At 40.3% G+C, this 24641-nt stretch overlaps 1 protein-coding gene and 1 long non-coding RNA gene across 4 annotated transcripts; one reads left to right on the top strand and one right to left on the bottom strand.

Moving 5' to 3' along the window:
• Positions 1 to 5286: 5286 nt before the first annotated feature.
• LOC132524696 (cytochrome c) lies at positions 5287 to 7752 on the bottom strand. 3 transcript variants are annotated; one of them, XM_060156978.1, is made up of 3 exons: positions 7621 to 7752; positions 6083 to 6259; positions 5287 to 5969 (listed from the first exon to the last, which is right to left on the bottom strand). In XM_060156978.1, exons 2-3 carry the CDS (start codon positions 6249 to 6251, stop codon positions 5821 to 5823), a joined length of 318 nt encoding a protein of 105 aa, XP_060012961.1. In that variant the 5' UTR covers positions 6252 to 6259; positions 7621 to 7752; the 3' UTR covers positions 5287 to 5820. The 3 variants fall into 3 exon arrangements, with proteins under 3 accessions (XP_060012961.1, XP_060012960.1, XP_060012962.1); XM_060156977.1 differs by having other exon boundaries at positions 7599 to 7736; XM_060156979.1 differs by having other exon boundaries at positions 7660 to 7728.
• A 104-nt stretch (positions 7753 to 7856) lies between these two features.
• Positions 7857 to 23954, top strand: LOC132524217 (uncharacterized). Its single transcript, XR_009541825.1, has 3 exons — positions 7857 to 7934; positions 15388 to 15496; positions 23739 to 23954. It is a non-coding gene; the product is annotated as an uncharacterized LOC132524217 (long non-coding RNA).
• The last annotated feature ends 687 nt before the right edge of the window (positions 23955 to 24641 follow it).

Here is a 24641-nt window from a genome sequence, read left to right as displayed (position 1 = left end):
ATAAGTTTACAGGGGTGCAATCAATAGAAGTGTGTGATTTTCTCAAACAGTACCCAGATCAGGTGTGGAAATGGAGAATGCAGATCTGGAAGATACCAAGACCACAAAGCCTCTGCTGTGGACAGTGTGAAGAACATGTAGGCTCCACTTGTGAGGGCTGCATTAGTGCAGAGGCCTAGTGCTAAAGGCCCTGTCTTTAGCAACAAAAGGAGGTGTGGGAGTTATATAAAGAGGCTAATAGGGACTTCCCTGGTGGTGCAGTGGCTAAGAATCTGCCTGCCGATGCAGGGGACACAGGTTCGAGCCCTGGTCCGGGAAGATCCCACATGCCGTGGAGCAACTAAGCCCGTGTGCCACAACTACTAAACCTATGCTCTATAGCCTGAGAGCCACAACTACTGAGCCCACGTGCCACAACTACTGAAGTCTGTGTGCCTAGAGCCCGTGCTCTTCAACGAGAAGCCACCGCAATGAAAAGCCCGCCTGTCACCATGAAGAGTGGCCCCTGCTCTCCACAACTAGAGAAAGCCTGCGAGCAGCAAATGAAGACCCAACGTAGCCAAAAATAAATTAAAAAAAAAAAAAAGAGGCTAATAGAGATGACTCACCTAATATGAAGTTTCGTAACCATGAAAAGGCAGTGTCAGTACATGTGATACTACCAAGGTAATGTACCTGTGTGTGACCTTTGGCAGTAACAACCTGAGCCTATTTACTTAGCTATAAAATAGGGACAATTCTTGTTCCACATACCTTATGAGTTAGTGAGGATGAAATGAAATGTGAATATACATTATAACTATAAAGCAATTTAGTGATGGGACTAGAATTTGGGTAAAATGCCATGCTGATTTGGATTACTAAGAGACAGTTACAGCTATATGTGTATAAAGGTTTTATGATGCCTATGTATTTTATTCCATGAGTATGTGAAATTAATTTAAATGAGGGAGGTAAAAAAAATAAGAGCAGTCTAGGGTGTCAAATGTCCTAGAGTCATCAGAGCCATTTGAGAATAGAAAAGAAAGCTAGACACGACAATTGGGTAACTGCTAACCTAATTTTCCACTATGTGAATTTTCCACTTTCAAGGAATTTGATGAGGATATAAAATAAATTATTTCAGTGCTTACCAGTTGAGAGCTTTCAGATGCCACTCAGTGAACGCTCAACAGCAATCTTATGAGGTACAGGTTATTCCTGTTCTCCAGATGGCAGAAAAAAAGTAACTGCAAAACTCTAAACCAGGGGCCGAGAACTTCTGTGAGCACCAGTCACTATTTTAGGCTTTGTGGGCCATAGTCTGTTGCAGCTACTCAATTCTGATGTTGTAGCACAAAAGCAGCCCTAGATAAGACATAAATGAATAAATGTGGCCATGTTCCAATAAAGTTTTATTTACAAAAACTTTGGGACAATGGGCTGCTTACTAACCCCTACTCTAAACATGTATTTTCCAATCCCAAACCCAGCATTCTTTGTTACACCACAAATAAAATTAACTAGTCCAATGGTCGTTTTTCAAAGGACACTTCCAGCTATAGACACATATTTAATGGCACCAATGTGAACACAGGCACATTTCTAATGAATAAAGAAAGGGCAACGGCTTCCCTGGTGGCGCAGTGGTTGGAAGTCCGCCTGCCGATGCAGGGGACATGGGTTCGGGCCCCGGTCCGGGAAGATCCCACATGCCGCGGAGCGCCTGGGCCCGTGAGCCATGGCCGCTGAGCCTGCGCATTCGGAGCCTGTGCTCCGCAACGGGAGAGGCCACATTAATGAGAGGCCCGCGTACAGCAAAAAAAAAAAAAGAAAAAAGCAAAAAGGAAGCAGCCCATTAATATGTCTGGTAAAATGGGGTTAGACTAAGACCAAACTGTGGTCAAAGTATCTTGGTGGTGGTTTCAGCTATGTCACTCAGCTAGTTTTTTCCAGTGTAAATATGTGTTGCTTTTTACTTCTTTAATCTTTCTTAGTATACAGTTTTTTAACATCTTTATTGGAGTAGAATTGCTTTACAATGGTGTTTCTGCTTTATAATAAAGTGAATCAGCTATACGTATACATATATCCCCATATCCCCTCCCTCTTGCGTCTCCCTCCCACCCTCCCTATCCCACCCCTCTAGGTGGTCACAAAGCACCAAGCTGGTCTCCCTGTGCTATGCGGCTGCTTCCCATTAGCTATCTATTTTACAGTGTAGACAATCTTTATTGGCAGGTGTTGAGTGCAAGAAAAATGGTAACAAATCCAGAGGGATGGAAAAGGAGGCAGGGCATGCTCCCCTCCCCTAAGTGAGGACTTTGTGACCAGGTCACTGGAGCAAGAGCACCTGACTATGGTCACTTTGGGTCCAGAACCCCTCAAGTAAGCTCCCAGGCAGGAGGGCTCCTCACATGTGGGAAGGGAGCAACACTCTGGAAAGGGTATGGGCCATGTCCCACCCCAGGCTACTTGCCTCCTGCCCACAGCATACCTCAGCCCCTCAAGAGGAAGGTGTCACAGCTCACTGTAGGGGTGTTTCAGGACTGAGTTACTAATAGGTGTTACTAACCCTATTCCTCTCCAAACCCAGGTATCTGCCATATGCCTCAGTTCCCCTGCTCTGTGATTTGCTAGGTTGGACTACAAGGTCCTGTTAGTGGTCCAGCTCAATTGAGTAGTTCCCGTAGTTCCCTGAGCCTAAAAAAGGTTAATTTCACCTCTCATCTGTATAATAGTGCAGCTGGATTCTAAGAATCTCTAAGATCTCTTCCAGTTCCAATACTGAGACCTCTAATGTGACTAAAATAGCCAACTTTAGTTCATATAGGTATCAGCCTTGCCTGTATGAACTGTACCATAACAGCCACTCTTATTCTGTGCTCAGCAATCTTACTTGGTATCTCAAGGTACTCTAATATGAAGAGCCAGAAGATCTCATCACCAGAAATGAAGCTAAGTTGTAGCTAAGTTGGTTTTGGTTTACTCTTGTGTGACCTTGACTGAAATGAAATAGCTTTAGCCTAGTCAACTGGGGAGGGCGAGCCACTGGTAAGGCCTCTTCATAGACAGCATGTGAATTTCATCACACCCTTTTCAATTTACAACAATCTTTAGGGGTTAAAGCGAAAAGGTACAATATAATGTCTATAAAGAAACTGAAGAGGGACTTCCCTGGTGGTGCAGTGGTTAAGAATCCGCCTGCCAATGCAGGGAACACGGGTTTGAGCCCTGGTCCGAGAAGATCCCACATGCCACGGAGCAACCAAGCCTGTGTGCCACAACTACAGAGCCTGAGCTCTAGAGCCCATGAGCCACAACTACTGAAGCCCGTGCTCCGCAACAAGAGAACCCACCACAATGAGAAGCCCGTGCACCGCAATGAAGAGTAGCCCCTGCTCACCACAACTAGAGAATGCCCGTGCACAGCAACGAAAACCCAGAGCAGCCAAAAATAAATTTAAAAAAAAATAAAAAAGAAACTGAAGAAAAGTTTGAGGAAAAGGATGACAAAAAGGTGTATCCCTACATACCATGAGAATAACACCTAACTAAAATAAATTGCCAACTTACGAATGGAATATGTAGAATGTATGGTAAAATTATAAAGGTGAACATATCAGATTTAGAGACAGGAATTGGAATCAGTGTTCAAGGGCACTTAGTGTAAGAATCCTAGATTAGGAAAACAAAGAGTTCAGAGGAAGCACTTTTGTTACAGACCACGCATGGTTCTAGTTCTGGACCTGTGCTGTTAACACTCTCGCCATATGTGGCTACGCAAACCTGAACTCATTAACGCTGAATAAAATTAAAAATTCAGTTCTGTAGCCACACTACCCAAATTCCGTAACTACGCCTGCTTGGTGGCTAACTGGACAGCACATATTCAGTCTGTCATCACAGAAAGTTGTATTGGATAGTGCTATTCCAGACAAAATCCAGAATATAGGGGGCACCTGGAAGAAACACTTCTTAAATACACCTGGCTCTCACTTTTGATACTACTCACCAAGCCACCTATGAAGAGACACTAGGAATGAAGACATGTGGGTTATACAGTGCTAGCTTTTTGGGTTTCTTTATTTCCAAGAGAGCACACACCCCTTACAGCTAGGAATGTCCCTTCTTTTGAATTAACTATAGGAACTTATAAATCACTAGAGGCACTTATTGAGTACAACTGGCCTAGAAAGCAGCAGGGACTCAGCAATTCTCTGCCAGCATAGGCCTTAGTTGACTTGGGAAACACAGAAATAAATCGGTTCCCTGGTCTCCATGTCTTCCCATATTGGTCCAGAACTCTCTCAGAAGCTAACTGCTACACCATCTCTGGATACCACCTGAATTACAGCAGGCTTTCTTTTGCTTCCCCAAACTGTTTCTGCACATGTTTCCAGACTGACTACTTTCTCACATTTCTCCAATGACTAAAAATAAGATTCACAAGTTACAAAGTGCTTTGCCAGGCCTTACAGGCCTACCTACTCATCCCCATCACTGTTGATAAGGCTTCTTCCTGGTTTCCTCACTGTCACACAAAGAGATGGCTCTCACCACCGGCACAGACTTACTTCCCCCACCGAGAATTTCTCTCAGTATTCGTTATGGCTTAGTTCAAGCTCACCATTCCATAAAATTTCTAGGGACTACTCTAAACATGTACAGCACAAACTGTATATGAAATAATTTAGTATATATACTACAACCATGTACTATACATACCACAAAACTATGGCCAGAAACACATTCTTTCTACATTTGGCATAAATGCTGCAGTGCTCATTCTGGCCAAAGAAACCGGGTGGATTACTGAAGTGTTCTAGGGCAGGCTGTCCTAGAAGACCAAGTAAACACAATCTAGTACTATGACTAGTAACAATGCTGCGTATTTTGAGGTATTATATTTTTCAACCATCTTGGTATGTCATTAAATCAAGCACATTAGAAAAATCATGATCTGTGACTTTGTTTTTAATTCTCAAGCCTTATGATCAGATAATTTACAAATCTGTGCTAATGATAGAGCTCCTCTACCTTAACCCTTCTGAGTTGGCAAAAGCATCATTACCAATCACACACCTACAGTAGTTCTACAGTTGTGTTTCTGAATACCTGTTTAAAAGACAATCCTGAATTATAACTTAGTCTGACTTTGTAAAGAATTCACAAGCAAGTTTCCCAACCTATCATGTCACAGTGAATTTTAAAAACATCTGATCTTAAAGATCATCTCTAAAATGTGAGAAGTACTAAATATTCTTTATCTGATGCTATACATAAACCACACTAAAATGCCCTTCATTAAGTAAAACGCAATATTTTAGATGGAGAATTTTAATTAAATTGGCATATTTAAGACCAAAAAGATAAAGTGGACATTGTCAGTGTATCTTCAGCCCTTGCCTTAACAGGTGAATGAACACAACTTGAAACACAGGTGAATCTTGCTGGTCTATGAGACAGTGAAGGGAGCTTCTCAATATTTAAATATATTAATATAACCAGTTATAGAAATCTAAATATAAAACCAATCTCCTATAGGGTTTGAGAAGGCATTCACCATATCCCTGAAAAGTTTAACATTCCTTATTCAAGTTTAATCATCTCTTTAGAAGGGGAAAACACTGACAGTACTTGCTGAACCAGAATTACTATCAAAATTCAAAAAGCTGACCATATTCATTTAGCCACAAGCCAATCTTATTTAAATCAGGACAGAAATATTACATCAGCTATTCATGACCTGAATTCTAGTGTATGAGATCAATTTAAATATGGTACACATAAAAAGTCATGAGACAGCTGTTTCATAATAAATAAGGCAGTGGCCAACTATTACTCATTAGTAGCTTTTTTGAGATAAGCTATCAAGTCTGCCCTTTCTGACTTCTTCTTAATGCCAGCGAAGATCATTTTTGTTCCAGGGATGTACTTCTTGGGATTCTCCAAATACTCCATCAGCGTCTCCTCTCCCCAGGTGATGCCTAAACAAGGAGGGATGTATTGTTAAGTATGTCACACTCTTGAAAAAGTGTTTACCAAAGGTTACATTTATGCAATTTGTGCTTGTGTTAGTTAACAATGGCCCGCCTCTTACCTTTGTTCTTGTTGGCATCTGTGTAAGAGAATCCGACAGCCTGACCTGTCTTTCGCCCAAACAGACCATGGAGATTTGGCCCAGTCTTGTGCTTGCCTCCCTTTTCCACAGTATGGCACTGGGCACACTTCTGAACAAAAATCTTCTTGCCCTTCTCAATATCACCCATTTTTAAATCTAAAAGTGAAAGACTCAATTAATTAATTTTTTCTCCAAGTAAAAAAAGTGTAAACCAATGATCAACTGCAGCCACTAACGCACTGCAAACTTATGACATTATATACCAGGTTGAATTTTGTTTTACTTAGTTCACTTGCAAAAGATTCTTTAACACAAAAAACACTATCTGGAAGAACTTCCTTAAAAACACGTCTCTGTGTGTGTGTCAACTAAAAATTGACACTTGACATCTGCTTCTACAAGCGTTAAGGCACAAGCCACTGCAGCTGCTGACCTTCAACACATCCTGAAAAGTTCAGGGTAGAGATCAGGAATGAGGCACTCTGTGGTCTGGGAAAAACTGGCAAAAGAGGCCTTTAGATAAATAACCTCTGGCTGGGGAACCAAGATCCCCACAAGCGCATGCTGGGGCCGAGAAAAAAAAAAAAAAAAAGAAATGCTGTCTACCAGTCTCTGGTCCCCATTTTGCCCCAAACAGAACTTACAGCTCTTACTTTGTGCACTTTTTTCCAGTTGACATACGTGATGAAAGCAAATTAGGAACCTACTTCAAAACCATTTCAAAAGATGACATCAAGGTCACAAAGTCACAAATCTGAATAAGCTGAACTATGAATATATTAAACCCAAACCACCAAAATTCCAACTTTTAAGGCGGTCTAATTATTCATACTACAATTTAAAGCCACCTCTGAAGATAAGGCAAAATACATTTTTACAAAAAGGGAGATAATGGTTGATTCAGCCTGCTCAGGTCCCTCTAAATTGCCTTGCTGTGGGTGGGAGGCCAGCAGCAGGCTTTTGAGGTTTCCCCGGGAATGCCCATTCTCCAGCTCTGGGATCCCCGGGGGAGACCACGAGGTCATCCATCCAAGCCGGTTTCAAGGACACTGTGATGAAACCTACCTCTCCGAGGTGCCTGAGCAGGTTAAGGGGGGAAGCGACAGGTGGCCAGGAAAAGTAATGACTTATTGGAAGAGCAGGAGCTTTTGCTCTCTTGGAAAGAGGACGTGACGCGCTGCGCAGCGTCCACCGACTCCCGCCCTCACTCCGGAGGAAATCTTGTCTATCACTGCCATAGCCCCGCAGTCCCGACAACGGAGGGCCCGCGTCTCAGAAGGAACCGCGAACAAGCCGCCTCCGAGCTTTCAGGACCTTGACCGAAACCACGCCACGACCTAATTAGCGTGCCGCCCCACCTCACGCCGTAGCCCGCCGGGCTGGGCGCAGTCCAGGGCCCCCCATTCCCTGTCCCCCACCCGGCCCCCGCTCACGGGCCTCAGTCCACCCGCGCGCCCCCCACGCAGGCGCGCGCCCTCATGGCTCGGTTTCTCGCCTGCCGTGGCCTCCGCGCCCACCGTTCTTTCTCCGTGTACGACTAAGCCGTTCCCGCTCACAAGCCAAACGTCCCGCTCTCTTATCCCAAGGACACGCCGGTCCGCGCCTATGTACGGGTGAAAATGCAACCAAACTGGCTCCGCCCTCTGCCCTCCTGACGTGCGGCCCGGCGAACTGACACGTAGTGACGTCGCCGCGCCCCATTGGCTCGGGTCTCCGGGGCTGAGTTAGGACCCTGCGCGCGCGCATACCTGCTACTACTGTGAGGGGAACAGCGTGAATGCCCTTCCTCTCCCGGCCTTTCCCTCCAGGCAGTTACGACAGGCCATTAGAGGTACGACACCGAGGTTGTGCCGGGAGGGGCTGACGTCAACCTCGGGCCTTAGGGTGCATGCGCGTGCCGACGGGGAGGGTGGAGCGGAGTCGAGGGGTGGATCGAGGGCATTAGCCTGTAAGGTAACGGGTCTCCTGCTGGTTGACTTAATGCTGTTTGAGCCGCACGTTTTGCCTGCTTAGAGGGAGACGGTCAACTTTGACAAACGTAGAGGTCTCCTGGCTATCATCCCTTCACCTGGCGACCTTTACCCAGACTCGGTCGTATTTCCGCGGCTGGCGCCAGATGCACCCCAGAGAAATAACCCGGAACCAGGAGTTAAAGAGTTGGACACGAGCTCCTGACCTTGTTCTGGTTTTGCTTACACCCTGTGACTTTAAGTCATCTTCTTCCAAACCTCCCCTTGGTGGAGCCCAGAAGACAGGGGCAGGTGCGGCAGTTGAGGCAGAGACTGGATTATAGCTCTGGTCCTTCAGCTGCCGGCTTCTTTTCTGCCAACACCTGCTTCTCGCGTTTGTGTGCAGAAAGAGGGAGGAGTGTGTGCGAACAGCCTCCAGGAAGAAACATTTTTACGTGGTTAGAGAATTCTTGGAAATCTAGAGAGAATTTGCATCCCAGCTAACCTAGGCGAAGGTCATGTTCAAGTAAGCTAGTGTGGTTGGCCTTTAGATAAATAACCCCTTATTGGGTAACTAATATTAGAAATTCTAATTCTAATATTAGAAATGCAGTTTTGATCACTACAACTTCCAGTAATCATACTTTTCCTCCAGAACTAGCTCCCCTTCCTGACATGCTCCGTTTTGTCAGTGGGAAATTTCTCGACTCCCTTCTCCCTCAAATTAAGCCCCCGAGTTCGAATGCATTTTTCCTCCTTTCCCATATTCTGTCTAACGCTGCCGTATTCATTCAGTCAAGTGTATATTGAATGCATATTATGTGCCAGGCACTGTCTAGAAACGTGGAGTAAATCAGTAGGGACTTCTTCTCTGGTGGAGCTAACGTTCTACCATCTTCCTCTCGCCTCCAGATTAAGCAATAGATACCAGGAGGTTAACCTAGATTGCCTCAGATCCCTCTTAAACCACAGTTCCTATAATTTTTGCTCCAGACCACTTATTTCCCTATATGACTAGATTATTTTTATTGTTTTCTAAGTGTGTCCCAATTTCCCATTTCCCTCTCTCTAATCTCACACACTGCTGCCACAGAAGTGTGCTACAAAACAGAGCAGAAATCACAACTTGAATATTCAAGACATTTTGTGCCTTTTGGAGGGGACCAAGGTAGTGTTTAAGTGTACTACTGAAGTAGGCTCATTTGGCTAGGTACCCAAGTTTTTGAAAGACCAAGCTTAGCAACACTTTGCAAATTCAGCCTATACTTCTGAAGCCAAGTCCTGATATTGCCGCCCATATCCCTTAAAGGAATACTTGGTCCTTAAATAGGTAATTGTCCTATTAAAATCTTCTGTGTTTGTGGTATCAGAAGTTACTAGTCTTTGTTCAATGGACTGATGGGGAGTAACAGCATAGTGCTGGTGCTGCAGGTCATGTAGAAGTAGCAATAAATCAACTGGCCTAGTGAATTGATTGACATTTCAAGTTTATTCCTATGAGGGGGAGAATAGAAACAGAAGTTCTTAATACTTTTAACTAAGGAAATTGTGGATTAAGAGTCTTGTTATTGAAAGTATTGGGAAAATGAGGAGAAAGAGAACAAGAGCAAAAATGAACACTTGGCACATTCCTGTAGTAAAGCAGATACCATAAAATTTGTGCTTAATATCATGTATTCAGGTTCTAAAGAGATTCATAGTGCTTACAGTATATTCAAAATACCTGAGAGAATTAGTTGAGGAGAACAGTAATATTCTGCAAGTTGCTCTGTTTCATACTCATATATCTGTTCTCTCTACCTCCATCTTTTCCTAGAGTAGTGGCTGGTAAGAGGTATAACCATTATAAAACAAATGCCTTAGATTTCTCCTTCCAGCAACACAATGGGTGACATATTTTTAAAAACCTTCGTGGTGAAAAAATCGAGTAAAATACCACCCCCTCAAATCAAACTATAATGAGGTTGCAAGAAAGTGAGGGAATCTGGTTGGGGGCAGGGGTGAGGCAGGGAATAAGAACTGAAAACTGTGATAAGCATAAGCTGATTTCTAGAGCCACCTTATGGACGTTTGCTGAAGTGAAAGAGCCGTAGGTTTTAAGAGCTGCTCTGTGGAATAGAAGTAAAGCTTATGCAAGGGAGGAGTGGGGGAGAGGGGAGGGGAAGGTTGGCTGAGACCCCTGCATAACACTAGAACACTTGAATCTAAAGGATAAAATATAGTCTGCTTACTGGCAAAGGGAAGAACCAAGTTAGTCTTGTCTGGCTTGGCCTTAGGTACTGGGTGGGAGGAAAAAGTATCCCCTGATAATTCATAACCACAGGTCTGCCCTCATGCAGGTTTAGGGTTTGATTTTATTTTACCTGCATGGTCTAAGGAACCTCTAGCAGAAAAATGAGCAAAGTAGTTGTGTATGGGCAGTGTATTCTGGTGTCTGGCAAAAACAAACTCAAATTTCCAGAGGAATGTCTCAACCGAGGCCCCTTGAATTCCCACACTCTTAAGAAATGCCAAGCATGAGATGATGATGAGAAACAACAAAGAGAAAAATTACAGTCCATAGGTGTTGGAATTATTAGATATCGTTGGGGAAGTAAAAACCTTATCAACAAAGAGAGACCTCTTCACATCACTGTGGAAAGAAAGCAAACACATTTATTGTTGAATAAGCACATTATAAAATAGCTGTATATAGGTAATCCACAAGAAACTACCAAATCAGAATAAGACCTCACACAATTTATACAGCTAAGCTAATTATAATCCTTTTCTCTCACGCTGTTTTTAGCTAGCATATAACATGAGGCTTTGGGATCAGTAGTACCCTATTTTCCATTTGGCAGCACGACTATCACTTATTATTTGGATTAATAGTAACTTGTTTTCCATAGGAGGATTTGACATCACAGTTTGTGGCCAGATCCTTCTTAGTTAAATTTTTCTTTTTTCACATTCCTTCACCCTAAGTTCACTTGGGATTTGTGGTAGCCATTTGTTTAATTAGTTGTCCTCATTCAAAAGAAAAATAAAACTTTTATTTTCCTGAGAAACAAATGGTTACACCTACATTAAGCTCCCAAGGTGAAGCTGTATCTTCCGAGGTGTTTACATTTCAAAACAGTTGAAGCCCAGGCCTTCAGAGAGACTTATTTACATTCCAAAAGGTTAGAGTGAGAATTTAGGCTCTTTAGATTTTCCTAGGAAACACTCTTAAAAGGAGGGAGAGAGCGGAAATGGTTTCTTTTTCCTTTATAAACAGAAAAAATAATTTTTATTTATCGTTACAACGTATAGTATGAAATGACATTGAAAACATTTAGATAAACAAAAACGTGCAACAAACAAGGGACTATCAAAAATAATGTGGCAGATTTTAAAAAGAGCCAAAGATAACTTGGATAAATGAAAGTTATAATCATTGAAATAAACTTAATATAGTATGATAAGCTTTATAGAAAATTCAAGGACAAGCAAATCTAAGCCATAGCTACAACTAAAGGAAATGATAAACACAAATACATACTGTAATGCTGAGAGGGCAGGCCAGGGAATGGAATGAGGAGGAGCATATAGGTAGATGGAGGTTTTTGATAATATTTGAGTGATTGGATTATAGATTAATTGGTTTTTAAAAAATATAAAATAAATAAATATGGCCAGCCATCCCACATTAAAAACTCAAAAGAATGGGCCACAAAGCACATTTTAAAAACAGTTTTTAAAAAAAGACACAAATGAAAGAATAATGAACTGGAAGGTAGATATAAAGAAATTACTAAAGGTAATATAGAAAACAAATGGTAGACTATAGAAAAGAGAAATTAGAGAAGTTAAGACATAGGAAAGATAGAACAAGGAGGTCTATTTAGAGTTCCAGAACAATAAAATGGAGAAAATTGAGGAGAGGCCTATGTTTGACAATATAGTGTCTGAGAATTTTCCAAAACTTATGTAAGACATGAGTCTCAGATTCAGGAAGCACATGAATGCAAGCAGGATAAACAAAATCAACATTAAGACACATGTTGGTGGAACATCAGAACCCTCAAGACAAGGAGAAGTGTTTAAAATAATCAGGTATAGAGACTTCCCTGGAGGTCCAGTGGTTAAGACTCTGTGCTTCCACTGCAGGGGGCACAGGTTTGATCCCTGGTCAGGGAATTAAGATCCCACATGCGGTGCGGCCAAAAAAAAAAAAAAAAAATCAGATGTAAAATATTATCTACTTAAAAAATCGCAAATAGACGTATAACAGGTTTCTCAATAGCAACAATGAAAACCAGAAGTCAGTAGAGTAGCTGAACAGTAAAGTAAAAGAGTAGAGTAAAAAATAGAAGTCCTTAACATCTCAACTGATTGAAAAAATAGGTGTAAAGCCAGAATAATGTATCTAGCTAAACTTTTATTCAAGAATGAAGGCAAAAAATATTTACAGAAAAGCAAAGTGAGAGTTTATCACCAACAGATTCTTACTAGAAAAACCTCTAAAGAATGTACTTCAAAAAAGGTAGAAAATTATCCAAAAGGAAGCCTGAAATTCAAGAAGGAAGGGTGAAAAAAGTAAATATGTGGATAAATCTAATGAAAACATTAACTGTATAAAAAATAAAAATGTTTAATTTGGAAAGTAAAAGCCAAAGTAGTTAAAATATTCACTATAACATTTAAGATGGGAGAGTATGATCAGAGTTTAGTTTTAAGTTCAGTATATTGTTCTTGAAGTAGTCATGTTAACACTTTAAGCATAACCACTAAATGGATAGGAATAGAGTGTATAACTTCTGAAACACTTAAAGGTAAAATGGAATTTAAAAATTTACCCAATCCTGAAGATGTTAGGGAAGGAGAAAAATAAACAGAATGTCAAAAGTTCTGCTTCCAGGAACAACAGAGTAGTTAATGCAGACGAACTCTTTGCTGAAGACAATTTGAAAAGCCGGGTGTTTTAGTTATCTACTGCATAACAAATCACCCTAAAACTCAGCAGCTTAAAACACAAACATATTTATCATCTTACAATTTCTGTGGGTCAGGAATCTGGAAGCAGCTCAGCTGTGTTCTGATTCTGGCTCAGGGTCTCAGGAGTTTGTAGTCACAAACTGTTGGACAGAGAGCTCAAATAGGACTGGAGAATCCAATTCCAAGCTCATTTGTATGGTTGTCAGGCTTCAGTTCCTTGTCGGCTCTTGGCTGAAGGCCTCTGGTTGGGACTGCTTACACTGTAGAAGCTTGCTTCCCCCAGACTGAGAGAGAACCCAAGACAGAGGCCAGTCTTTTATAACCTTTTATAATCTTGTGATATACCATCACTTCTACCATTGGTCACAGAGACTAACGCTGGTACAATGTAGGAGGGGCCTTCCCAAGTGTGTAAATACTATGATGCAGAGATCACTGGGCACACTGGGTGGTAATAGCCACATGCTTATTTATCTATAGATATCTAGATATCTACCTGTATCTCTATAATATCAATTCAGCTCTTGCAGAGGTTGTGGAACCTGGTACCTGGTAAACAACTCTTGCATTAGGTCAGCATTTCAAAGGGCTACACCCTGGGTGTGAGGGTGAACTAGAAGGAAAACTGTTCTTACGAGGTCTGTAGCCTGACTTCTTTTCTGGTTGGCCAAGGGAAACCTAAAATTTTGAATATGGAATAAGGAATTCTGTTGCCTTCAGCCACCTGGCAAAACCAAATGAAAATTCTCTCTGGAAGAAGATAAAATCAGACTAGATCTCAAATTATTTCTACAATAAAGTTTTAAGATAAAGTGCTCAGCAAAGAAAGAAAGATAACTAGATACACAATATGAGTGAGAACCAGCAGAAGCAAGGAAGAGGTCATAGGGACTCCAGATTTTAGAATTATCAGACAGACTATAAAACATTTGTTTATTATGTTCTAGGGATAAAAGACAGGCTTGAAAATTTTAGAAGGGAACTGGAAAGTATATTTTCAAAAAATATGACATAAAAAATGTGAAAAAGAATCAAATAGAAATTTTGGAACTGATAAAAACAAAAGAGAATACAAGATTAAAAATATAATACAGGGCTTCCCTGGTGGCGCAGTGGTTGAGAATCTGCCTGCTAATGCAGGGGACACGGGTTTGAACCCTGGTCTGGGAGGATCCCACATGCCGCGGAGCAACTAGGCCCATGAGGCACAACTACTGAGCCTGCGCATCTGGAGCCTGTGCTCCGCAACAAGAGAGGCCGCGATAGTGAGAGGCCTGCGCACCGCAATGAAGAGTGGCCCCCGCTTGCCACAACTAGAGAAAGCCCACGCACAGAAATGAAGACCCAACACAGCAAAAATAAATAAATAAATAAACTGCTGTTAAAATAATAATACAAAAAAAAGAAAAAATTTTAAGAGGATACAGTTTTAACATATAATGTACTTTTCGTGGGGTCCCAGAAGGAGAGAAGAGAGAATGGGGTAGAAGCAATATTTGAAAGATATAAGTCCAGAGATTCAAGAAACCCTGTGATTCCCAAATCTGTAAAAAACCAAAGACAAAGATAATAACTTAAAGCAAAATGAGAAAAACACATTCGAAGACCTTTTAGACAGTTAAGTTTTCTACAGCAACAACAGAAGCCAGAAGACAGTATATGGATAGCTTCAACGTACTGAAAGAAAATAATTGTCAAGTTAAATCCTTTATCTGGCAAACATATCTCTTAAGAATGAAAGAAAAATAAAGACATTTCAAACAAAAACTGAGCTTGCTACCAGCATATCCACACTGAAGGAAATTCTGAAAGGTGTTCTTTAGACAAAAGGAGAGTGATTCCAGATTGGGAGATCAGAGACGAAGTTAGAGATTAACTCATTTTTTTAAAATACATGATCGTATTGGCATTTTATTTATTTATTTTAATAAATTTATTTATCGGCTGCGTTGGGTCTTCGTTGCTGCACGTGGGCTTTCTCTAGTGCAGCGAGCGGGGGCTACTCTTTGTTGTGGTGCACAGGTTTCTCATTGCAGTGGCTTCTCTTGTTTCGGAGCACAAGCTCTAAGTGCGCAGGCTTCAGTAGTTGTGGCATGCGGGCTCAGTAGTTGTGGCTTGCAGGCTGTAGAGCGCAGGCTCAGTAGTTGTGACTCATGGGCTTAGTTGCGCCGCGGCATGTGGGATCTTCCTGGACCAGAGCTCGAACCCATGTCCCCTGTATTGGCAGGTGGATTCTTAACCACTGCACCACTAGGGAAGTCCCGAGATTAACTCACTATTGACCAGGGGATTTTTGCAGAAACTAATGCCCATGACCGGCGATTTTTATTTTGGCTGGCCAAAAATTAATTCTGTTATTTCACTATTACTTTGCAGGTTATTTACATTCAATAGTTACACCTGCCACACCTGTAAAGTCTTCTAATTTTCGTGAGATGTCTTCAGTCCACTCTTCTATAGAAGCAAAGGAGCATTCTCTAGCACCGTGAGTTTCATTTTTACTTTCCACATCAGAACCAATCACTAAGGCTTTTTGTCTTTTTCTTGGCCTAATATTCACATCGTCGGAATCAGAACTATATTCCGAAGAACTGTCATCTTCTGAGACATTATTATATATGTTGCTGAGACAATCAGAGAAAGTATCTGCATAAAATTCACTGAAAAATTCTTCTTCACTCAAAATTTTGTGATGCGTCATTTTTGAAAAATTTACTTTTATAATATACACAAGGTTGGAACAAAAACCTAATGGAGCAAAATGTGAATGATAACAACAATCACAAGTTGTATAATGAACCCTTGATAAATGTTAAGCTCTAACAACTTCGCATGGTGATGTTAATTGTATCACTCTTTAAAAATGTATTAACATGTCTCCAGTCAATAATGTGTTTAAGAGCAATAAAATAGGTAAATATGTGGTTGAATCCAAATGAACACTGGTCAAAGAGTAATGTCCTTTGTAGTTGAAATATATACATGACAGCAATAGTATATAAGTCAATAGAAAAATAAATAAAATTGAAATATTCTAAGATCCTTGCATTTCCAGGAAGAGGGTATATTTTCTTTCTTTCCTTCTTTCTTTTTTGGCCATGCAGCTTGTGGGATCTCAGTTCCCAGACCAGGGATCAAACCCAGGCCCCTGGCAGTGAGAGTGATGAGTCCTAACCACTGGACTGCCAGGGAATTCCCTGTTTTCTAGGGAAACTAATAAGGTAATATATCATATTAAAATAGTATATTTTCAAAGTAATAGGAAAAATAAAGTGATATTTAATTTTTTTAAAAAAGACAAGAAAAAAGAGAAAAATAACTTAAACAGGCAGGAAGAAAACCCACCACATTGTAAGATGGTAGAGTAAAACCCAATTAGATCAGTTGTTATATTAAATGAACTTAATTCTGTAGTCTTTTGTTGTTGTTTTGTTTTGTTTTGTTTTTTTAAATCTTGGTCAGGCCACGTGGCTTGCAGGATCTCAGTTCCCTGACCAGGGATTGAACCCGGGCCACGACAGTGAAAGTACCAAATCCTAACCACTAGACCATCAGGGAACTCCCTAAATTCTGTAGTTTTTTTTTAAAAGCATTTATTTATTTATTTATGGCTGCATTGGGTCTTTGTTGATGCTCATGGGCTTTCTCTAGTTGTGTCGGGTGGGGGCTACTCTTTGTTGCGGTGCGCGGGCTTCTCATTGTGGTGGCTTCTCTTGTTGTGGAGCATGGGCTCTAGGCGTGCTGGCTTCAGTAGTTGTGGCATGTGGGCTCAGTAGTTGTGGCTCACGGGCTCCAGAGCGCAGGCCTGGTAGTTGTGGCGCACAGGTTTAGTGGCTCCGCAGCATATGGGATCTTACCAGACCAGGGATCGAACTCGTGTCCCCTGCATTGGCAGGTGGATTCTTAACCACTGTGCCACCAGGGAAGTCTAATTCTATAGTTTTAAGACAAACAATTTCAAAAAAATTTTTTTTCTATAAACAAATATTTGCTCTTTACAAAAGTGTATCTAAAGCATAAGAATGTTTGAAAGTAAAAGAATGGAGTAATATAACAGATAAATGTCTGATAAGAAAGATGAAGAAAAAAGGCACTAAAAATTCATGTGAAAAATGACAAATCATGTAGACACTGAAAAAAAGAGCATTATTTTATTGAAGATTTAGATCAAATGAAAATTCCTTGAAAAGTGAACTTATCAAAACTGACATAGGAATAAAGAGCAAACAAATAATACTATTTAAAAAAATAAAAGAGGGGACTTCGCTGGTGGTGCAGTGGATAAGACTCCGTGCTCCCAATGCAGGGGGCCTGGGTTTGATCCCTGGTCGGAGAACTAGATCCCACATGCATGCCGCAACTAAGAGTTCTCATACCACAACTAAGGAGCCCACATGCTACAACTGAGGAGCCAGCGAGCCACAGCTAAGGAGCCTGCCTGCTGCAACTAAGACCTGGTGCAACCAAATAAATAAATATTTTTAAAAAAGAATAGAAAAGAAAAAATTCTTTAAAATTAAAGAAATTGAATCCATAATTTAAAGTCTTCCCACAAGGAAAACTCTAGTCCCAGATGGCCCCAGTGGTAAATTGTACCACACATTTAAGGAAGAAATAATCCCAGTAACTAATAAATTCTTTTGGAGGACAGAAAAAGAGTATACTTATGTATATATATGGAACTGCAGCTTCAATTAGCATTATAGCCTTATTAAATTTAAAATAATATATTCTTATTCTCCTAAATCCATCTGTCTTGTGAATATGCCACATGGGTGATCTAAATGGGATGTGACAGGAATAATTACCCCTGCATTTTTCAAGTCTTGGATGGTGGCCCTGATACTAGTGTGCCTTCCTCACCCCCTTCTGCAAGATTTGACATTAACTTTATTTTGGGGAGAGAGGGTGCTCAATATTTACTGAGTCCAAGTTCATACTGCTCACTGCATGATAGGCCAATAAATCATGAGACGAGTCGCTGGGGCAAGAAATAGCGACTTTATTCGGAAAGCCAGCAGACAGAGAAAATGGTGGACTAGTATCCCAAAGAACCATCTTCCCTGAGTTAGAATTCAGGCTTCTTTTATACTAAAAGGGGAGGGGGTAAAGTCCTGGTTCTGGTCAGACTCTGGAGGGGATGTGTTAATTTCTTCCTGCCTGCAGCCATTCACAGATAGGCCTGGTCAGGATGTTTCCTGTGAGCAAAACAATTTGTTGTTAAATTAACAAATTTTAGCTTAACGCTCATTACATGGAAGGCAGGATTCTCAGATGTATGCCATCATGTATAATTTAAGCTTATAGGCAACATCCCTTTTGTGATTAACTTGTAGCAATGGCAATAGAATTCAAAGCTTAAAGTAAAAGAAACAGATCCAATATGGAGTCAGATTTGTTTTTCCTTATTACAGTGATACTTCCACTGACCTCTTCTTTCTTTATGGGTTAGGGAGCCAAAGAAGGGATTCTGCCAGTTGCTGAGTTTATCTGTTCCAAAGACACACTCAAGAACTGGGGAAAAAACTACAATTTGGTTCTTATCAGCTCCATCAAGAAGTAAACTTGGCCTCCCTCCTCTGACTGGTGGCTCACAATGGTCTTCTGGGTCTAAAGGGATTAGTAAGAACCATTGCTTAATAATCTTGAGATGAATAGGTATTTCCTTTTTTTGCAGTGCACAGTTATCCCTTGGATCTCTTTGTGAAAGGTTAGGTAGAAGGTTTAGAATAGATACTTGTTATTTGCTGGGTCTTTCCTCACCTCATTAATCAGTTTCACCCTCATTAATCATGCTCAGGAATTGTGAACTAATTCTGACCTGAGTTTTGGCAAGGGATTATGACTCTGTTTTGGTGACTCAAGTTGGATCCTTTTTAGTTTTAATGTTTTTTTGGTATACACAACACATAGACCTTAGTGTGCTGCTTGTCTGTTTCAATCCTGAGTAACCCAAGAGCAACTGAGCAGTGCCCAACATCCTTCTGTATCAAACTCCTCTGATTACCCTCCCATCCTACTGCCTATTACAGTAGCCATTCCCATTTTGCCTCTGAAAGTGAGTGGTAAGCTTGGCTTTTGCTAACCAGGGATTCTATTATCCCCTTTAAAATCAGGGAACTCATTTCAATTCAGTATTCTCCCTTCAGTTAACAGATACTTCATTGTGTTTCAAAGAAGTTTGTAATCCCTTTACAAATTTATTTTTTAACCTTATAATTTATTGAGCTGTAATTCACATTCCATACAATTTAAATTATATAATTCAGTGATTTTTAATATAGTCAGAGATATGAGTAATCACCACAACAATTTCAGAACATTTTTATCACATCGAGAAAAACCCATATATTTAATTATTACTCCTCTGCCCCTCTATCCCCCCATGCATATCACCCCTATCCCCCAGCCCTAAGCAACCATTAATCTATTTTATGTCTCTATAGCTTACTAAATCCTGGATTTTTATATCAATGGAATCACGTAGTATGTGGTCTTTTGTGGCTTCTTTCACTTAGTATAATGTTTTCAAGGTTCCTTCATGTGGTAGCATATATTAGAACTTCATTCCTTTTTATGGCCAAATAATATTCCATTATATTGATATACCACAATTTGTTTATCCATTCATCCATTAAATAATATCTGGGTTGTTTCCAATTGGGACTATTACAAACAAAGCTACTATGAATATTCATGTACAGGTTTTGGTGTGAACATAGTCTTCATTTCTTTGGGATAAATGTCCATCAGTACAATTTATGGATCATATGGAAGTTGCATGTTTAGTTTTTAGGAAATTGGCAAACTATTTTCCAGCACTTGCTAGCAGTGTTTGAATGATTCAGTTTCTCCATATCCTCACCAGCCCTTGGTGTTTTCACTATTTATTTTAGCCATTCTTTTTTTTTTTTTTTTTTTGCGGTATGCGGGCCTCTCACTGTTGTGGCCTCTCTCGTTGCGGAGCACAGGCTCCGGACGCGCAGGCTCAGCGGCCATGGCTCACGGGCCCAGCCGCTTCACGGCATGCGGAATCCTCCCGGACCGGGGCACGAACCCGTGTCCCCTGCATCGGCAGGCGGACTCTCAACCACTGCGCCACCAGGGAAGCCCCTATTTTAGCCATTCTGATAGATGTGTCATGGTATTTCATTGTGGTTTAATTTGCATTTCTCTAATGGTTAATGAATGATGTTGAATCTCTTCTCAAATGATTATTTGCCATTTGTATCCTCTTTGGTGAAATGTTTCTTTATGTCTTTTGCCCATTTTCTAACGGGATTGTTTGTTATTTTACTGTTGAATGTTTAGAGTTCTTTATAAATTGCAGATATTAGTGCTTTGTTATATATATGGCTTGCAAAATATTTTCTCCCAGTCTATAGCATATCTTTTCATCCTTTCACCAGCCAAAGTTTTAAATTTTGATGAAGTTCAATTTGTCAGTTTTTTCTTTTATGAATCATGTTTTTTGTGTCAAGTCTAAGAACTCAAGCCTGAATGAAGCACAGACATGTTTTCTCAGTAAGGTACATCACAGACTTCCTGCACTTAGGAACAGTGCACATGCACTATCTTGGGCCATTTTACACAGCAAAATCACCAACAAAGGGCACAAAATGTGAAAAACGTGGCATGAAGTAGACTGCAAAAAGGACACATGTTTACAATATGAGAGCTGAGACAAGAAGGGAGAGCATTGCCTTGTTCAACCTTAGGTGGGAACTCTTTCTCCTGGAGAGTTGATGTCTGTCAGTTTTCTGGTAGCCTAGCGGGGAAGGGAGCTGCACCTCTCAGCCCTCAGGAGTCACTGTGCTGGCTGTCCTCTTTTTGCCTCTATAGATCCATTTCCTCCTTCTTTGCCTTAGGACATTGTTATCTAAGAACTGCATCACCTGGGTCCCCTTGCTCTCTGACTTCTGGTTGGATTTGGCTACTTCTTCAGTCCCTGGTCTACAACTGCACTGAAAAGTGTTTTTATAAACTCAACACACATTTCTGTGATTTCTTCCTAACTGTATGCATTTCATGTAATTTCAGAAATTATCTAATTTAGGGATTGAAAAATATTAGTTTACTTTGATGATTTACCTAATAAGATCATAAAAATTTCAACTGCTTAGATATCCTATCTTGTATACATCCTATACCTACATACATACATGTATATGTATGTATGTATCATTTAGTGTCATACCTATATATGTATGTATCTATATATACATATATTTGATACAGCTTTCACTACCTTTTATCAATGGAAAGATTCAGCATGCTGTACACATACAGAATCATTATATGGTAGCAGAGTATATAATAAAAATAGTAGCTGCTAACACTTAATCTCTGTTTTCTGTGAAGTAGGTACAAATATTCCCATTTTACAGATTGGGAAGTAGAGGCAGAGAAGTTCAGGAACTTTCCCATGGTCCATGGTGAGTAAGTGGCAGAGCCAGAATGCTACCCATGCAGTTGGACTCTCTAGTCCATGCTCTTAAACACTCCACCATAATATCTCTCAAAAGTTATTGCCTCCTAATAGGATGCTGATGCTGATATTGATGATGGCAGTATTGTGTTCCTATATTTGGGTCCAAATATTCATGTACAGAGGAGCTGCATTATATAGCACATTTCTTGTGTCTTACCTACCTCACAGCCTAAATTCATTCAACAAATATTTATCTCTGTCTACCATGTACCTCTTCTGTCACCTTCAGTTATCTTCCCTCTAGTATCTTGTCTTTCTCCATAGGTTTCTTCTCTGTTTTGAGGTGTCTAGTGTGGGATGGAATTGATGGCTAGTGTATGAGCTTACCATCCTTTCTAATGAAACATATCTGGGAAGACCCCAAGGTTTGCATCCACGAAAAGACACTCCAAGGTGTTAAGAGGAATTGATCAAATTGTTCTCATTACTTCCTGAGTCTTATTTCAATGATGATCTTTTCAGTTTTATCGCAACAGCTACACCCATGTCTAGACTCTGATGCTCTGAACCAAACATTGACCTTTGTGCTGATCACTTGAGCTAGGATGGAATTTTTAAAAGTTAAACCATAGAGAGAATGGTAAGGAAATAAAAATTGAAAATACAAGTAGAATAAAAACAACTAATTCTACAACGTTTAGTTTCTGGTTCTATCATGGGAAGCTCTGTCTAAAGAAGAAAAGGGCATCTTCAGAGAATCTGATTTCATTGGTCTGTGATGGGGTCCTTTCTTTAATTTTATTATTGAATAAACTCCAAATATAAAAAGAATTAATGCTGTTCTGATTTCAAATCACATTTTACCTCTTGTCTTCAAAACTGCTGCATCGTAAGGCCTTGCTGGCACAGTGGGAGGAAGTGGCTATTGGCTTTGGGCTTTAACGCCAGTGTAGAGACCCTCAGGTGATGGAGACATCAGGAACGTGGCTCTGCTAGAGCGGTGTGTGTGGTAGAGGTGTTCAGGCAGGTACGGGCAGCAGATTTCTCTGAGATTTAGTTGAGCCAACAAAACAAAACAGAATACAAAGAAGTACAATTGAAACAACTTAATCATCAAATATTTATTGGGACCCTTTCTTTGTGGCAGGTACTGTTCTAATCCCTGGGATATGACAGTGAGTCAAAGTGCCTATACTCATGGAATTAGCATTCTGGTGGAATATATACCATAAAACATACGAAATTTTCTTAATTTTTCTAGATAAATAAAAAATACGTTTTGTTTTTAAAATAAATCATACTGAATTCTTTATCAGTGCATAACTTTTGCAACTGATATAAAAATATGAAGTGGAAGATATATGAATTTTGTAGTTTTTGGAACATTACAGGAAGAATTTCTCTTTGCTTTCCATTCCTGCCCCTTGTTTTTAGAGGATCCCAGTACTTTATTTTATAGAATCCTTTTAGGCATTCAGTTTCAATGTGCAAAATGATCCTTTACCATCTTGGACTGACCTTTCAACCAGGTCATCTGTTTCTTTAAGCACTCAATCAACAAAATATGCCACCTGTTTATATGCACAGTGTACATAGTAAGTACTGTTTAGAAATCAAAAAGCCAAAAATAGCTCATATACTGAAAGGAAAAAATCCCCAACAATTTAAAAAGGCCATGGGGATACAATTTTCCTATCATTTGAAGAACTAGCAGAGTTCTTAAAAAGAACTAGGAGAGGTTTAAAAAAAAAAAAACTGTGTGAGAGCTGTCTAAATTAGAAGAGAATCAAGATTAGGAAGTCCATGGAATAGAGAAATGTTACATATAATTAGAAAATAAAGTAAAAAATCCAAGACCAGTGTTAGTGGGTGAATTTTGTCCCTCCACCAAAAAAATGTGTATGTTGAAGTTGTAACATACAGTACCTCAAAATGTGACCTTATGTGGAAAGAGGGTGATTGCAGACGTAATTAGTTAGGATGAGGTCATACTGGAATAAGGTGAACCCCTAATCCAATATGACTGGTATCCTTATAAGAAAGAGAAATTTGGACACAGACGTGCACACAGGGAGGATGCCATGTGAAGATGAAGGTAGATCAGGGTGATGCATCTGTGAGCCAAGGAACACCCATGATTACCAGCAACCTGCTAGAAGTCAGGGGAGAGGCGTGAAACAGGGTGTCTCACAGCTCTCAGAACGAACCAACTTGGCTGAAGCCTTCATCTTGAATTTCTAGTCTCCAGAACTGTAAGACAGTAAATTTCCGTTGTTTTTTTTTTTTTTTCCCCCAGCAAATACAACTAGAGAGAATTCAGACTTCCAACAGAGCACATGCAGGCAGTGAACAGGAAACACACACCAGGAGTACAGGTGCTCTGGGCTCTTAAAGGAGAAGAGCTAGAGAAAGGCTTTCAAAGATGAACTGCATTCCTAGTGCTCATAGTGAGAACCCGCAGAAGCTATGGGAAAGCTGTGTAATGTCTGTATTTACCAGGCCAAAATAAATGTACAGGTTATGCCGTAAATGTTCATGTTAGTGTCTTGTTACAGAAATTTTTCTTTCACTATTACCCATCTAAGTATTGGCAGAATTTATATAATAGCTTCTGCAAGTCACTATGGATGGTGTGACTATGAAATAATGAGAATAATTTCTATAAGAAACATATTTTTAAATGTCTCATTGCTTTTCCATCATATGATATTTTTCAATCCCAGTCATTTTTGGTTGGTTTGGCCATGTGTTCTCATGACGCTGATGCAAATCTGTACTGAATTTAGCAGCCTTGGCATCTTGGTGGGCTCTCTGAAATACCTCGCAGTTCACGATTCTTAGCAAGTTCCTGGTCTCTTACAGATGCCACAAGAAGTTAAGATTGATTTGTAAGAGAAAAATCCTGGACTCTAGGCAAAAGTCATTTCTGAGGTCAGTCAGCTCTTTTTGTTTTTGTGTAAAGTGATTCGGTTTTCTTGCTCTTGTCACTTGAACACATTTTTGAATTGGGTATAGCATTATTTTACCACTAGTCACTAAACACTTTTCCAGTTTATTTACTTTGCTTAAAAAGTGCCACATCAACTACTAGACAGCTTGGTACAAGGTATTGAATATAAGGTTGTCAACTCTGTGATGACAGGAGAACACAGAATCAGGGCATTCCTGAATTCCAGCTGACTGATGTCCCTGGGAGTCA

This window comes from Lagenorhynchus albirostris, chromosome 8 (assembly GCF_949774975.1).
Source record: "Lagenorhynchus albirostris chromosome 8, mLagAlb1.1, whole genome shotgun sequence".
Taxonomy (NCBI): Eukaryota; Metazoa; Chordata; class Mammalia; order Artiodactyla; family Delphinidae; genus Lagenorhynchus; species Lagenorhynchus albirostris.
This window is presented reverse-complemented; position numbering and strand designations above follow the sequence as displayed.

Coding starts and splice junctions, on each gene's coding strand:
- LOC132524696 (XM_060156978.1), bottom strand. CDS start 6,251: ATGGGTGATATTGAGAAGGGCAAGAAGATTTTTGTTCAGAAGTGTGCC. Junction 5,970..6,082: donor AGATGCCAACAAGAACAAAG/GTAAGAGGCGGG, acceptor CTCCTTGTTTAG/GCATCACCTGGGGAGAGGAG.